The sequence below is a fragment of the Salvelinus alpinus genome, chromosome 23, assembly GCF_045679555.1.
Source record: "Salvelinus alpinus chromosome 23, SLU_Salpinus.1, whole genome shotgun sequence".
Lineage (NCBI taxonomy): Eukaryota > Metazoa > Chordata > Actinopteri > Salmoniformes > Salmonidae > Salvelinus > Salvelinus alpinus.
The window spans coordinates 8876275-8893237 of record NC_092108.1 but is presented as its reverse complement, the minus strand read 5'-3'; the positions used below and the strand labels follow the sequence as shown (position 1 = coordinate 8893237).

At 40.6% G+C, this 16963-nt stretch overlaps 1 protein-coding gene across 1 annotated transcript; it reads left to right on the top strand.

Moving 5' to 3' along the window:
* Positions 1 to 3431: 3431 nt before the first annotated feature.
* On the top strand, positions 3432 to 15975 carry LOC139550150 (zinc finger protein 48-like). Its single transcript, XM_071360827.1, has 4 exons — positions 3432 to 3926; positions 6479 to 7186; positions 7382 to 8158; positions 8515 to 15975. Exons 1-4 carry the CDS (start codon positions 3662 to 3664, stop codon positions 9462 to 9464), a joined length of 2700 nt encoding a protein of 899 aa, XP_071216928.1. The 5' UTR covers positions 3432 to 3661; the 3' UTR covers positions 9465 to 15975.
* The last annotated feature ends 988 nt before the right edge of the window (positions 15976 to 16963 follow it).

Genomic DNA, 16963 nt, shown 5'->3' with positions numbered 1-16963 from the left:
TATCAGTTTTTTAAATCTAATTTGACTGTTTGCAGCAGTTACTTGATATGGAATAGAGTTCCATGTAGTCATGGCTCTATGTAGTAGTGTGCGCCTCCCATAGTCTGTTCTGGACTTGGGGACTGTGAAGAGACCTCTGGTGGCATGTCTTGTGGGGTATGCAGTACCAGTAGTTCAAACAGACCGCTCGGTCTCATAAATACAAGTAGTGATCTCTTCCACTTTGAGCCAGGAGACATTGACATTCATATTATTCATATTAGCTCTCTGTATACATCCAAGGGCCAGCTGTGCTGCCCTGTTCTGAGCCAATTGCAATTTTCCAAAGTCCCTTTTTGTGGCACCTGGCCACATGACTGAACAGTAGTCCAGGTTTTGACAAGACTAGGGCCTGTAGGACCTGCCTTGTTGATAGTGCTGTTAAGAAGGTAGAGCAGCGTTACTCCAAGCCTAGGGTTACTCCAAACAGTTTAGTCACCTCAACTTGCTCAATTTCCACATTGTTTATTACAAGGTTTAGTTGAGGTTTAGAGTTTAGTGAATGATTTGTACCAAATACAATGCTTTTAGTTTTAGAAACATTTAGGATTAACTTATTCCTTGCCACCCTCTCTGAAACTAACAGCAGCTCTTTGTTAAGTTTTGCAGTCATTTCAGTCGCTGTAGTAGCTGACATGTATAGTGTTCAATCAAATGTATTTTTAAAGCCCTTCTTACATCAGCTGATGTCACAAAGTGCTGTACAGAAACCCAGTCTAAAACCCCAAACGGCAAGCAATGCAGGTGTAGAAGCACGGTGGCTAGGAAAAACTCCCTAGAAAGGCAGGAACCTAGGAAGAAACCTAGAGAGATACCAGGCTATGAGGGGTGGCCAGCCCTCTTCTGGCTGTGCCGGGTGGAGATTATAACAGAACATGGCCAAGATGTTTAAATGTTCATAGATGACCAGCAGGGTCAAATAATAATAATCACTGTGGTTGTAGAGGGTGCAACAGGTCAGCACCTCAGGAGTAAATGTCAGTTGTCTTTTCATAGCCAATCATTCAGAGTATCTCTACCGCTCCTGCTGACTCTAGAGAGTTGAAAACAGCAGGTCTGGGACAAGGTAGCACGTCCGGTGAACAGGTCAGGGTTCCATAGGCGCAGGCAGAACAGTTGAAACTGGAGCAGCAGCAAGGCCAGGTGGACTGGGGACAGCAAGGAGTCATCATGCCAGGTAGTCCTGACGCATGGTCCTAGGGCTCAGGTCCTCCGAGAGAGAGAAAGAAAGAGAGAATTAGAGAGAGCATACTTAAATTCACACAGGACACCGGATAAGACAGGAGAAATCCACCAGATATAACAAACTGACCCTAGCCCCCCGACACATTAACTACTGCAGCATAAATACTGGAGGCTGAGACAGGAGGGGTCAGGAGACACTGTGGCCCCATCCGATGATACCCCCGGACAGGGCCAAACAGGACGGATATAACCCCACCCACTTTGCCAAAGCACAGCCCCCACACCACTAGAGTCCCTAGCATACAAAACAGATGTACCAGGGTCCAGCCTACTCACTAGAGTCCCTAGCATACAAAACAGATGAGTTTGAACAAAAAAGTTTGTGTGGGGCCCCGGACACTATGGGCCAGTTTCCCAGACACAGATTAAACCTTGTTCTGGACTAAGAAGCACCTTCAATGGAGAATCATCATTGAACAAGCTTTTTAGTTCAGGACTAGGCTTACTATGTGTCTGGGAAACTGGCCCTCAATGGTACAAATATAGCACTTTACAGGAAAAACTAGCGATTGTGTCCATAAAACCAGCGTCCAAGTCTGCACTTTTGTACTGTCACTTTAACTCTCTGCTGACTGACTAATTCAGGACTATATCTTAATCACAATGGAATACATTTAGCTTACTCTTTGTTTGCTTACAGTATGAAATTAAACGCCATTTTATATCAGACTTGCACTCTTGGATTGCCTTATAATGGAGGTGCCAAATTCCGACTATTAGCATGTGATTAGGTAAGAAGCTAACTGCTTAAGCGAAACAATGGAAACAATGTGATCTGTAGATGGAGTGTTAATTAAAAACTTCTTAGGGCTAGGCCCCCTTTTTTCTCAATTTCTGCCTGACTGACATGCCCAAAGTAAACTGCCTGTTGATCAGGCTCTGAAGCCAGGATATGCATATAATTGGTATCATTGGAAAGAAAACACATTGAAGTTTGTAGAAATGTTCAAATAATGTAGGAGAATATAACACAATAGATATGGTAGGAGAAAATCCAAAGAAAAACCAACAAGAATTTTTGTTTTTGAGAGAAACCATGCTCTTATAATGGAAAGTATAGGGGCATACTGAATTCTAGCTCCCAGGATGCAATTCCTATGGCTTCCACGGGGTGTCAGCAGTCTATGTTCAAGGTTTCAGGCTTGTAACTTCCAAAATGAATAAGAAATATTAGTTTTAGTACAGGGACACAGTCTTGGAAATTCGTGTTTGGGCGCGAGATGAAGACAAGACGCACCTGCTAAAATCGGTTTCCTATTGAACATACTTTTTTCCGTAAGAAATATTATAGTTTGATTACATTTTAGTGTATCTGAGGAGTGAAAAGAAACATATTTTGACTTGTTGAAACAAAGTTTATGGGTAGATTTTCGGATTCCTTTCTCTGCATGTTAAACGAGTGGATTACTCAAATTGATGGTGCCAACTAAACACACTTTTTAGTATATAAAGAAGGATTTTATCTAACAAAACGACAGTACTTGTTATAGCTGGGACCCTTAGGATGACAAATCAGAGGAAGATTTTCAAAAAGTAGGTGAATATTTAATCACTATTTGTGAATTTATGAAACCTGTGCCGGTGGAAAAATATTTTGATGTGGGGCGCCGTCCTCAAACAATCTCATGGCATGCTATCGCTGTAATGGCTCCTGTAAATCGGACAGTGCAGTTAGATTAACAAGAATATAAGTTTTCAACCGATATAAGACACTTGTATGTACCTAAATGTTTAATACCCATCATTTTTATGATTATTTATTTGAATTGCGCGCCCTCCAGTTTTACCGCTAGCGGGACGCCTATCCCTGAGAGGTTTTTAACTGATAGTATACCTGTAAATGATCTACATTATCCTAATGATGATTATTGGATTTTAAAGGGCCTCAAAATGACCACCGACGATGCTCTGGATGTAAGCTCTGGGTGTAAACTCTGTGGATTTGGAAACTAGAAGTGCTCCTGAGTATACACAAAAAACATTGTTGACCATTTCGGCTTGAAAAAATAAACAAATAAATCACATATCTAATAGAAGTATTTTTAATTACTCTTTGTATGATAACAATAATAACATATATAGATAATTCTGGACATTTTCCATAATTTTCGCCCTAATTATTAATTCACAAAGTAGACATGACAGGACTCTTATTCTGAAGGATTCCGAAAATCCGTGATCCGGAAGTACCTAAGTACTTTATCCTTGCCTGCTTCACAGCGGTGCATGCAACTATCTGCTCAGAACTACACGGATCAAATTGTTGCTAGCATATTTACCATTTTCAAAACATTATTAGCATATTACTTAGATACAAAGTTTAAATCTTCTGCAGAAGTCAGACCGAGCTCTGTTTAGTTTTCGCAAACATTTGAAAATGTTGAGCAGTGTTTCTCTCCGGGCTCAAATCGCTTCCATCATAGAGGTACTTTCTAAAACTGCGGTTGCAGAAATTAGCAAAGTAGTCGACGATGGCATAGTTGTGTTACGTGTAGAAATGTGTCGACGGGAAAATGAAATCAACGTCCTGAAAAATAATGTACAACAACTTGACAGCGAGCTTCGAAGAGCTCGAGGGATTCAACCTCGAAAACGCATCCATCATGGTCGATCAGTCGCTGCTGAGAATCTTGGGAGAAAAGGTGGGTCGACGTAGTAGTAGTAACTCACTTATACTATCAATCAATTATCAATAGTTAACTGTGCAAGTCACATTAGGGTTCTAGCAATATTACATGACCATTTCGCAGGTAAACAATGTAACTAGGCTTATTTAATCAGCCTACACACGTTCTCACGGCATTTAGCCCTGGGCTAAAAAATGTGCAGTCTGAAGGCCTCATGTCCTCCAGTCATATCTCTGACTGCCCAATGGGATGGGAGAGGAATAGCAATGACTATCATTATAACCAACTCGGTGGCCTTGTGGTTAGAGTGCAGGCCTACGCCCTGAGATTGGAAGGTTGGGGGTTTGAACAAACGATATATATATATCCTGGATTGTGGACGCTATGTATTGGCCATTGAGAGGCTTTAAAGCCACCGTTCGGCCATATTGGCTCTCCTCAGTAGGAGCAGTCCTCCATAGGAATACATGGAATTCTACAGTATTTCAATTAAGTGTTCCAAGAACAAATTTATATGCATTTAAGTATTTTTTATTGTTGTAGTGGGGACAGTAACGTTGAGTAATCTCAAAAAACGACTTTAAGGAAAACTTGTAATGTTTAAAAAAAATCTAATTTAAAACTGTGCATTAAGGTGTCTAATACAATACATGTAGCAAAAAGGAATGTAGACATTAATAAATGCGTTTTCTATAACTTCCAAAATATTTCTTTACAATGGTGGGGTAGAGCCAAGATGGAGGCACAGTGGCTTCAGCACAGCACCCCCTATTAGTCATCTAGTGTGTATATATAAATCATTGATTTGAACACAGACTGTTTAGCACTCACATTAAGGAGATGGAGCCTTACTCACATTGGGAGTAAGGCCCTACAACAGACAAGTATCCTGTCCACGGGTTGTACTCATTGGTTGATTTGGGAGATGGGGGTTCCTAGTTTGGGGTCGCGGAAGAACCTAACAGTTTTGTGGGGGGGGGCTGAGAGTCAGTTCTGGTGACCTTTTTTAGAAGGAAATCCTACTCCAAAATAACATGATGATGACATCTGAAATATAACTTCCCCCTCAAGAAATGAGCCCGATATAACATATTGGTCAATATCAGGTAGCCTGGTGGTCAGAGCGTTGGGCCAGTAACCGAAAGGTTGCTGGATCGAATCCCTGAGCTGACAAGGTAAAAATCTGTCATTCTGCCCCTGAGCAAGGCAGTTAACCCACTGTTCCCCCCTGGACCCTGAGCAAGGCAGTTAACCCACTGTTTCCCCCCTGGACCCTGAACAAGGCAGTTAACCCACTGTTCCCCCCTGGACCCTGAGCAAGGCAGTTAACCCACTGTTCCCCCCTGGACCCTGAACAAGGCAGTTAACCCACTGTTTCCCGGTAGGCCGTCATTGTAAATAACAATTTGTTCTTAACTGACTTGCCTCGTTAAATAAAGTAAATCAGGCCACTGTGCTATTTAGCAATAAGCATTATCACCTGATGTAGCCCACCTGGTTTTAAATGGTGGGCTACATCAGAGGGTTGCCCATCTGCATTTCCACCACTGGGATCATTTTTAGATAGATCAAACTCTAAAGTCTAAACATAGGCTATGTTGTTGCTAGTTATAGCAATATATTGATGATTCAAATGTCCCCAAAAAGGTGTTCCGCTGGCACACGGCCAACCCAAGGATCACGTACTGTGAATATAGTGTAGGCCTCGCTGTTACACCTGACCCATGTCACATTTAGCCCTATGCATTCAACGCCCGTTGGCGCCTGCTAACGGGCATAAACAATGCTGCTGCAAAAAAATTCTGTTTATGAAAATGGTGCATTTGACACCATTTTATTGTGATTTGAGAAATAAGTGTAGCCTAATAACACGAGAAAGGCTCTGTGATCATCGTCTTTTAACAGCGGCCGTCAAAGCTGCTTTCAGAGGTGGGTTTTCCTGCAACTGTATTAAGGTTGTAAGCTACAATGACTGGGCGTGCATATTTCTCCCCCTGTGCCACACTCACAATTTGAAGGACCTTAGAGGAACATTCTATTGTCTCATAGAATGAGACAGGCTGAACAATTTAATAAGTAAACTATTCTACTGTTGGGGGGGGGGGGGTGTTTGCTCTGGAAAATTCAATGTGACCCCTTGGTGTACTTGTGCATCCCGCTATAGGAACAGGACGCTCTTGCCCTATGGGCCGTCCTGGCTCGAACAAGGCTTACTCACTGTCATGATAGTAGGATTGTGAAATCAAATAATTTATTTTTACAAACCATTTACAACCCTTGAACCCAATCGCCGACAGCCTCAAATTAAACTTTATTTGCCACATGCGCCGAATACAACGGGTGTAGACCTTATCGTGAAATGCTTACTGACAAGCTCTTAATTAACCAACAGTGCAGTTCAAGAAGAGTTAAGATATTTTGCCAAATAAACTAAAGTAAAAAAAATAAAGAAAAAAGACAACAATAACGTGTGTGTGTGTGTGTGTGTGTGTATATATAATCCAAATCCATTTGGATTACTGTTAAAACAAACAATGAAGGATTTTGATGACGGAATATTTTCACAGGGACTGGTAAAAGCGGTACCACTTCTGTGAGGAGGACCTCACTTGAAAAACTGCAGCCTGAGGGAGATGGTAACGGAAAGGATGAAGCCGTTGGGCCTGCGGATGAGACTCTGGTCAAGATTGAGCCGGGAGGGGAGGATGAACAGGAAGAGCAGACTACAAGGAGAAAATACAAGTATCGTCTTGAAGCTGAACTGTCAACGTACGAGAGAGACAGCCAGACGTGGATGTCCAGTACACAAGAAGACAATGATATGGAGACAAACTCACTGTGTCTCCCCGATCACTCTCCTGGAGCTTCTGGAGTGACGGCAGCATCATGCAGCAATGTTTCATTACCAGGGAAACCATATTTGGAGTCTAATGTCAGAGAGGATATGATTTTACAGCTCAGACAGCAACAACATTATCGGCAGTCAGACGCGCTCAGGAGAACAAGCGACGGCACAGTACAGTCAAATCCAGACCCTCAAAGTGAATTCGGTTTTGGCCCGAATTATAATTCGGCAAGGAGAGCGAGGACCAAGAGATTTTTCCAGGTTAATAAACACTTCATTTGCACACTGTGTGGAAAGAGTTTTGAACGTTACAGTCATCTTGAAAGGCATCTACGAATTCATACGGGTGAGAAACCGTACAGCTGTGACTTATGTGGAAGGTGTTTCAACCAGAAGGGTAGCCTCAAAGGGCATCTGAAGACTCACAGAGGTAAGAGACTAGAATCACTAGCTAATGACAGCAGATAGTACACTATTATACAACAGATCATTCCATGTACACTCCAAATTGGTACCCTTTTCCCTACGTAGTGCACTACTTTTGACCAGACCCCATATAGGGTGCTATTTAGGACATGACCGATGCATCGATATTTTATCAATCAAATGTAATCTTTCCACACAGTATCGATGGACGGACTAGCTAACAACGAAGAGAAGCCTCCCCTGGATAGACGTCAGACTGAGGAAGAGCGTTGCAACGGAAAGGACGAAGTGTTCCAAACTGCTCCTCAGATGCCTATGAAGTCTGAGCCAGGGGAGGAGAAGGATGCATTCCAGACACTAGATCCTAAAGCAGAAGAACAGACTGCAGGGAGAGCAGAACAGCAACTGGATGAGGAATTGTCGATGTACGAGAGAGACAGCCAGCCGTGGATGTCCGGTCCACAAGCAGACAACGATATGGAGACGAGCAATTCAGAATATTTCAGCAGTTCAGGTCAGAACTCCCAGTGTCTCACTGATCACTCTCCTGTACTTCCTGTCCCAGGAATGGTGGAGGCGTCATGCAGCAGTGGTTCATTTCCAGGGAAACCATATGTAGATGTCAGCGAGGATATGATTTTACAGCTCAGGCAGAAACATTATGGATCTTCAGACACACTCTTGATAGCAAGTGACGGTACAGTACAGCCAAACTCACGGGTCATGGACGGGGCTTCTCTGACCCATCCTCCCATCTTCTCCAGTTTTCCGGAAAGGAAAGTGAAAACCTTCCAAGGAGTCACCAAGGACAAGAAGTGCTTCATCTGCTCATTCTGTGGGAAAGTTTTTGAGCGTGTTGGTCATCTGGAAAGGCACCAGAGAATTCATACGGGTGAGAAACCGTATAGTTGTGACATATGTGGAAGGTGTTTCAACCAGAAGGGTAGCCTCAAAGGGCATCTAAAGACACACAGAGGTAAGAGATGAGAATAATAAAGATTTTTTTTCATGCTTTTAATACATGAAAAAGCTTACTCTTAAGTGTGTAAATCAGTCAATTATTCTGTAATTAACAGACAGTATAACTGTTATATAATTAAGGCTACATCCTTAATGGCGCCCGATTCCCTTTATAGTGTACTACTATTGACCAGGACCCAAAGGGCTCTGATCAATAGTAGCGCACTACATACAGAATAGGGTGCCATTTGGGATGGATACAAAGTGTTTTCCCGTTTTCTATCAGTGGTTTAAGATGACGTTAAACAGTTCATTGTTTAAATTGCCATGTTGTTAAAATCTATGCTTTAATACTTTTTTCCTGTCAAGCAGACGGTGCTGACATGCTAACGGGTCAACCTCCGCTAGATGATAAAAAGCCTGACGTTTATCCTAGACCCTCGGAGTACCCAGAAGAACCGAGGGATCAGCCCACATCTGCTGAAGCACAGCCTGGCTCCGGGTACAGTGAGGAGGAGGAGGGCAGGGGGCAGGGGTTGGTGGGGGAAGCAGAGAAAGAGAAGCAGTTTGAATCCCAGATACTCAGTCAGTCAGGACCTCCACACCAACAAAGCACAGAGCGACCAGGTTACCAGGACGACCCAGAGTATGTCATGGATGAGAGGGAGAGTCAGCTGTGTAGATCTTTCACAGAGAGGCACAGTGATACTGCGTCTGGATCACTACATCCAGGTTGCTCCTCCGATGTGACAAAGCAGCAGAACTCCCATCCTGTTTCACCCAGTGTCAAATACCATCACAGTCCTTTTGATGGACTGCACCACCACCACGGGTTCTATACGTCAGCTTCTAGAGAGGTGGAACTGGGAGATGTGTCTTTTCAGGAAGAGAAAGACAAGTTGGATGTGATTGAGCAAGAGCAGTATGCAGGGATGGTTCTACATGCAAGGAACAGGGAGGATGGTGATGGGACAATACTACCCAGGTTTCAGAACCGGGTACCACCGCCACCACTACCTGTAGAGGAGGAAACGGCAATGAGCGCTTACATCACAGAACCAAACTACAGTCAAGAGGGGATTTTATTTGCCCTTGGCATAGACAGTTTTGACAGTACAGAGGGCAGCAGTGCCACTACAGACGACACAAGAAATAGATGTTTCATATGCTCCTTTTGTGGAAAGAGTTTTGATCGCCATAGTCACTTTGAAAGACACCTGCACACTCATACTGGTGAGAAGCCCTACAGCTGTGAGATATGTGGTAAGACTTTCACTCAGAAGAGCAGCCTGAAAGCTCATCAGAGACTTCATACAGGTTAATCAAGGGCCAAAGAGTCTTAGTTTGTGTTCCGAATGGCACCCTATAACATTATTTAGTACACTACTTTTTAGGGTATGAATTGCCATTTGGGATGCACACTTACCTTGCTGAAAGTTGTTTCCGCCTCATCAAAACTCAATCAACACCAGTTAATAGGTATGGGACATTTGGCTGCTATTGTTAACACGTTGATGGTGTCTTAGTTTGTGTTCCGAATGGCACCCTATACCCTATATACATACAGTTGCAAGAAACAGTATGTGAACCCTTTGGAATTACCTGGATTTCTACATAAATTGGTTCATAAAATTTGATCTGATCTTCATCTAAGTCACAACGATATAGACAAACACAGTTTCCTTCAACTAATAACACACAAATTATATTTTTCTTGTCTATATTGAATACATCATTTAAACATTCACAGTGTAGGTTGGGAAAAGTATGTGAACATCTAGGCTAAAGACTTCTCCAAAAGCTAATTGGAGTCAGGAGTCAGCTAACCTGGAGTCCAATCAATTAGACGAGATTGGAGATGTTGGTTGGAGCTGCCCTGCCATATAAAAAAACACTCAAAACATTTGAGTTTGCTGTTCACTAGAAGCTGTGAACCATGCCTCGAACAAACGAGATCTCAGAAGACCTAAGATTAAGAATTGTTGACTTGAAAAAAGCTGGAAAGGGTTCCAAAAGTATCTCTAAAAGCCTTGATGTTCATCAGTCCATGGTAAGACAAATTATCTACATTTACATTTACATTTAAGTCATTTAGCAGACGCTCTTATCCAGAGATCTATAAATGGAGAAAGTTCAGCACTGTTGCCACGAGGTCAACCGATTAATCGGAATGGCCGATTAATTAGGGCCGATTTCAAGTTTTCATAACAATCGGTAATCAGCATTTTTGGACACCGATAATGGCCGATTACATTGCACTCCATGAGGAGACTGCGTGGCAGGCTGACGACCTGTCACGTGAGTGCAGCAAGAAGCCATGGTAAGGTGCTAGCTAGCATTAAACTTATCTTATAAAAAACAATCAATCTTAACATAATCACTAGGTAACTACACATGGTTGATGATATTACTAGTTTATTTAGCTTGTCCTGCATTGCATATAATCAATGCGGTGCCTGTTAATTTATCATTGAATCACAGCCTACTTCCCCAAACGGGTGATTTAACAAGCGCATTCGCGAAAAAAGCATTGTCGTTGCACCAATGTGTACCTAACCATAAACATCCACGCCTTTCTTAAAATCAATACACAAGTATATATTTTTAAACCTGCATATTTAGTTAATATTGCCTGCTAACATGACTTTCTTTTAACAAGGGAAATTGTGTCACTTCTCCTGCGTTCTGTGCAAGCAGAGTCAGGGTATATGCAGCAGTTTGGGCCGTCTGGCTCGTTGCGAACTGTGTGAAGACCATTTCTTCCTAACAAAGACAGCCAACTTCACCAAACGGGGGATGATTTAACAAAAGCACATTTGCGAAAAAAGCCTAATCGTTGCACTAATGTACCTAACCATAAACATCAATGCCTTTCTTAAAATCAATACACAGAAGTATTTTTTTTTTAATGCATATTTAGTTAAAAGAAATTAATGTTAGCAGGCAATATTAACTAGGCAAATTGTGTCACTTAACTTGCAGTCAGGGTATATGCAGCAGTTTGGGTCGCCTGGCTTGTTGCGAACTAATTTGACAGAATTTTATATAATTATGACATACATTGCACAACCTTCAATGTTAACAGCAGTATTTAGACTTATGGATGCCACCCATTAGATAAAATACAGAATGGTTCCGTATTTCACTGAAAGAATAAACGTTTTGTTTTCGAAATGATAGTTTCCGGATTTGACCATATTAATGACCTAAGGCTCGTATTTCTGTGTGTTTATTATAATTAGGTCTATGATTTGACAGGGCAGTCTGACTGAGCGGTGGTAGGCAGCAGCAGGCTCGTAAGCATTCATTCAAACAGCACTTTCCTGCATTTGCCAACAGCTCTTCGCAATGCTCCCGAGATTAGGCTGGCAATAAAGTATCTATTAGAACATCCAATAATCAAAGGTATATGAAATACAAATGGTATAGAGAAAAATAGTCCTATAATAACTACAACCTAAAACGTCTTACCTGGGAATATTGAAGACTCATGTTTAAAGGAACCACCAGCTTTCATATGTTCTCATGTTCTGAGCAAGGAACTTAAACGTTAGCTTTCTTACATGGCACATATTGCACTTTTACTTTTTTCTCCAACACTTTGTTTTTGCATTATTTAAACTAAATTGAACATGTTTCATTATTTATTTGAGACTAAATTGATTTGATCTATTATATTAAGTTAAAATAAGTGTTCATTGTTCATTCAGTATTGTTGTAATTGTCATTATTACAAAAAAATATATATATATATATATCGTCCGATTAATCGGTATCGCCTTTTTTTGGTCCTCCAATAATCGGTATCGCCTTTTTTTGGTCCTCCAATAATCGGTATCGCCTTTTTTTGGTCCTCCAATAATCGGTATCGGCGTTGAAAAATCATAATCGGTCGACCTCTAGTTGCTACTCTCCCTAGGAGTGGCTGTCCTGCAAAGATGACTGCAAGAGCACAGCGCAGAATGTTCAATGAGGTTAAGAAGAATCCTAGAGTGTCAGCTGAAGACTTACAGAAATCTCTGGAACATGCTAACATCTGAGTCTACGATAAGTCTACGATATGTTAAATGCTAAACAAGAATGGTGTTCATGAGAGGACACCACGGAAGAAGCCACTGCTGTCCAAAAAAACATTGCTGCACGTCTGAAGTTTGCAAAAGAGCATCTGGATGTTCCACAGCGCTACTTGCTAAATATTCTGTGGACAGGTGAAACTACAGTTGAATTGTTTGGAAGGAACACACAACACTATGTGTGGAGAAAAAAGGCACAGTGCACCAACATCAAAACCTTATCCCAACTGTAAAGTATGGTGGAGGGAGCATCATGGTTTGGGGCTGCTATGCTGCCTCAGGGCCTGGACAGCTTGCTATCATAAACTTGCAAAATAATTTTTCTGTTGATCAATACATTTTGCAGGAGAATGTAAGGCTATCTGTCCGCCAATTGAAGTTAAGCAGAAGTTGGGTGATGCAACAGGACAACGACCCAAAACACAGAAGTAAATCGACAACAGAATGGCTTCAACAGAAGAAAATACACCTTCTGCAGTGACCCAGTCAGTCCTGACCTCAACCCGATTTGAGATGCTGTGGCATGACCCCGAGTGTGGTTCACACCAGACATCCCAATAATATTGCTGAACTGAAGCAGTTTTGTAAAGAGGAATGGTCCAAAATTCCTCCTGACGGTTGTGCAGGTCTCATCCGCAACTACAGAAAACATTTGGTTGAGGTTATTGCTGCCAAAGGAGGGTCAACTAGTTATTAAATCCAAGGGTTCACATACTTTTCCCACCTTGCACTGTGAATGTTTACACGGTGTGTTCAATAAAGACATGAAAACGAATCATTGTTTGTGTTTTAGTTGAAGCTGACTGTGTTTGTCTGTTGTTGTGACTTAGATAAAGATCAGATGACCAATTTATGCAGAAATCCAGGTAATTCCAAAGGGTTCACATACTTTTTTCTTGCCACTGTAGTACACTACCTTTGACCAGAGACCATAGGTCAAAGTAGTGTACTATATAAGAAATGGGTTATAATTTGGGATGCACGCTTACTGAAAGTTGTTTCGTCCTCATCAAAACTCAATCAACACCGGTTAATGAGTATGGGACATTTGGCTGCTATTGGTAACAATTTAGAAGTCCAAATAAATTGTGATAAGATGTCATATTTGTTTCCAATACATTTTGTGTTTTTTTTTTTACTCCTTTTATTTAACTAGTCAAGTCAGTTAAGAACAAAGTCTTATTTACAATGACGGCCTACCCCGGACGACACTGGGTCAATTGTGCTCCGCCCTATGGGACTCCCAATCACAGCCGGATGTGATGCAGCCTGGATTCGAACCAGGCACTACAGTGACGCCTCTTGCACTGAGATGCAGTGCCTTAGACCACTGCACCACTCGGGAGCCCAAAGGATGTTAAAGATATTCAAATGCTGGGGCTATGGAAAATGAACATTTTAGTAGTTCTTAGTTTATAAAGTTGTCATCAGGTATCTCTCCAATAATGTGTATAGAAGGGAGAAAAAAAAGTGTTTAAGGAAAAACTATTTATAATCAACGTTTTTCTTTTCTTCCTGCATCAAACGTATGGATCATTGATCCAATTTAACATGTGGGCTACATATCTTTTTGTTTTGTATGAAGACGTTGGATCAATGTTTATTACTCAATGGGTATGTTTACATGCACAGTAATAATTCAATATTAAACTGATTATGGCAGTGAGCATATTATGCAATAGTCATGTAAGCAGAGTAAGGCGTTTATCTTAATCGGCGTTGGGTCAAAATCGAAGAAAGCATACGCCGATTAAAACACCTGGTTTTCTGAGTAATCTTTCTAATTATTAGAATGCCTTAAAAGGATCGGACCCTTTTATTTTCATTTTTTGCCTAAAATGACAAACCCAAATCGAACTCCTTTTATTTAGCTCGGTACCTGAAGCAAGGATATGCAAATTCCTAATACCAAGTTTGTGGAAATGTGAAATTAATGAAGGAGAATATAACACATTAGATCTGGTAAAAGATAATACAAAGAAACAAATGTGTTTTTTATTTTTTGTTCCATCTTTGAAATGCAAGAGAGAGGCCATTATATCACTTAGCAGTATAGGAGCAATTTAGATTTTGGCCACTAGATGGCAGCAGTGTATGTGCAACGTTCTAGACTGATCCAATGAACCATTGCATTACTGTTCAAAATGTTGTGTCAAGTCTGCCCAACTGTGCCGAATTGGTCAATTGATACATTTTCAAGTACATAACTATAGACAACATACAAAAATGATATGGTAATACGAAATTTAAGTTTACACACTCCCAGGAATGTCATAAATTATGGATAAATAGCTTCCCTACAGAAACACTAACCTTCACACATCTAGATGGTGGGGAACCCAGTTCCTACATTTGAATATAAAAATGGATTTTATCAAACAGAACTATACTACATTTTGTCTCTGGGACCAGAGAGCAAGATTACAGATCAGAGCAAGATTACTGAATGTAAGTACATTATTTGCCTTCAGAGGTGAACGTATCAAACCAGTTGCCGTGATAATAGTTTTGTTGTGCACTCTCAAACAATAACATTATATTTTTCACTGTAATAGCTACTGTAAATTGGACAGTGCAGTTAGATTAACAAGAATTTAAGCTTTCTGAAATGTTCTTGTTACTTACGTCATGCTAATCACATTAGCGCACGTTAGCTCAACCGGACATGCATCGATAATTTCAAAGCTCACTACATTGAATTACACAATTTCCAAGCCCATTTCATAGAGATTGTTACAAACTGTACTTCATTTAGTAACTTACTTTGAAGAGATGATGATGATTGGGTCTAAATTCAGTGTCTTTGTCTTTAACTGCCATTTCCTGAAAGTCAGACTCTTACCACATGCCAACTCCTTTTCATCAGCTTCAGAAGCATCAGCATTCACCGCGTTGTGTGGTTATCCTTAGATATATTATCCAGACTTGCCCAGAGGGAATTGTTGATATGCTCTACATTTTTTATTCTAGGTAACATTTTATTTGGAAAAATGTAAATGTCTTTATTTTACTGATAGAAAGATTTAAAAAAATATGTATCCACAATCTGCTCTGGACAAGTCTGGTGGTGGACTGTCTTAAAATTAAATGAAAATATTTAGGCTGACTTAATTCAGTGTCCCGAAAAATGTATTTGTGTTGTATGCGCATATTTAATGATGTATTGCCTCATTTGCATATTAGTAAAAAATATTTGGCTACATTCAACTAGTAAAAGTTGTTTTAACTGTAAAAAAATAATCTCTGGTTTCGGTGTGGTTCCTGGACTTAATCAGCATTCTACCTGTGTGTTTGATCTGCACACGTGCTTGCGCCAGCCGAGCGAGCCTCACTCTTTAGCGCGAGTGAAGTGAGTTCGGGAACAAAGGGTCTTAGAAGTAGTTTTCACATACAAACTTTATAAGTCCGAACTCGAATCAAATATGCCTCACAGAAATAACATGGTCCCTGTGGTAGAATGTTTATTTTTATTGGCAATTTTCTGCATTTATCAGTGCCATCAGGTTAAGATTTAAGATGTAAACAGGATTATTAGGGAAATGGCTCTTCTTGCAAAGCATGTAAACGTGTTAATCAAATTATTATATTAATCAGACTATCCACAATCGCGTTATTGTGTGCATGTAACCGTACTCGTTGAGTAGTTCAAATTATTTCGTTTTTTTTTTACTCCTGTGTTCAAAAACGCACTCTTAAGTTTGCTTTGTTGTTTTGTATCTGCTGGTGTATTCTTTAATAAATGTCAAATTCTGAATGCAAATCTTGTAGGTTCCCTGTTTTACTTATTGACGGTAAAAAAAACATATTTATATGAGATTCCTATTTCTGCCCGTGCAAATTTGGTGCTCACTTTTCTAGTATTTACAGTAACAAAAAAATTGTACAATTAGCTTAGAGCCAAACCTTTGTGACGCTAGCCACAATAAGGATTAGCCACAATAGTGGTGTTTGCGGTTTACCTTCAAAATAAAAGTTCCCTATTGAAACCGATGCAAATTGATACAAATAGTGTATCAATACAAAATGCCACATTTTGGACTAGATGCTAAACAAGGTTGGAACGTTGTTATATAAATTAAACGAGACGATTAGTTAATTTGGCTCCGTTCACACCGGTGTCAAATTCCCGCAATATGTGCTACAGCGCTAATATTTGTGTTAGCTTTTCACTTACAGTTGAAGTCGGAAGTTTACGTACACCTTAGCCAAATACATTTCAACTCAGTTTTTCACAATTCCTGACATTTTAATCCTAGTAAGAATTCCCTGTCTTAGATCAGTTAGGATCACCACTTTATTTTAAGAATGTGAAATGTCAGAATAATAGTAGAGAGAATGATTTATTTCAGCTTTTATTTCTTTCATCATATTCCCAATGGGTCAGAAGTTTACATACACTCAATTAGTATTTGGTAGCATTGCCTTTAAATTGTTTCAATTGAGTCAAACGGGTAGCCTTCCACAAGCGGGTAGCCTTCCACAAGCTTCCCACAATAAGTTGGGTGAATTTTGTCCCATTCCTCCTGACAGAGCTGGTGAAACTGAGTCAGGTTTCTAGGCCTCCTTGCTCGCACATGCTTTTTCAGTTCTGCCCACACATTTTCTATGCGATTTAGGTCAGGGCTTTGTGATGGCCACTCCAACACCTTGACTTTGTTGTCCTTAAGCCATTTTGCCCTAACTTTGGAAGTATGCTTGGGGTCATTGTCCATTTGGAAGACCCATTTGCGACCAAGCTTTAACTTCCT

Coding starts and splice junctions, on each gene's coding strand:
- LOC139550150 (XM_071360827.1), top strand. CDS start 3,662: ATGTTGAGCAGTGTTTCTCTCCGGGCTCAAATCGCTTCCATCATAGAG. Junction 7,187..7,381: donor GCATCTGAAGACTCACAGAG/GTAAGAGACTAG, acceptor CTTTCCACACAG/TATCGATGGACGGACTAGCT. Junction 8,159..8,514: donor GCATCTAAAGACACACAGAG/GTAAGAGATGAG, acceptor CCTGTCAAGCAG/ACGGTGCTGACATGCTAACG.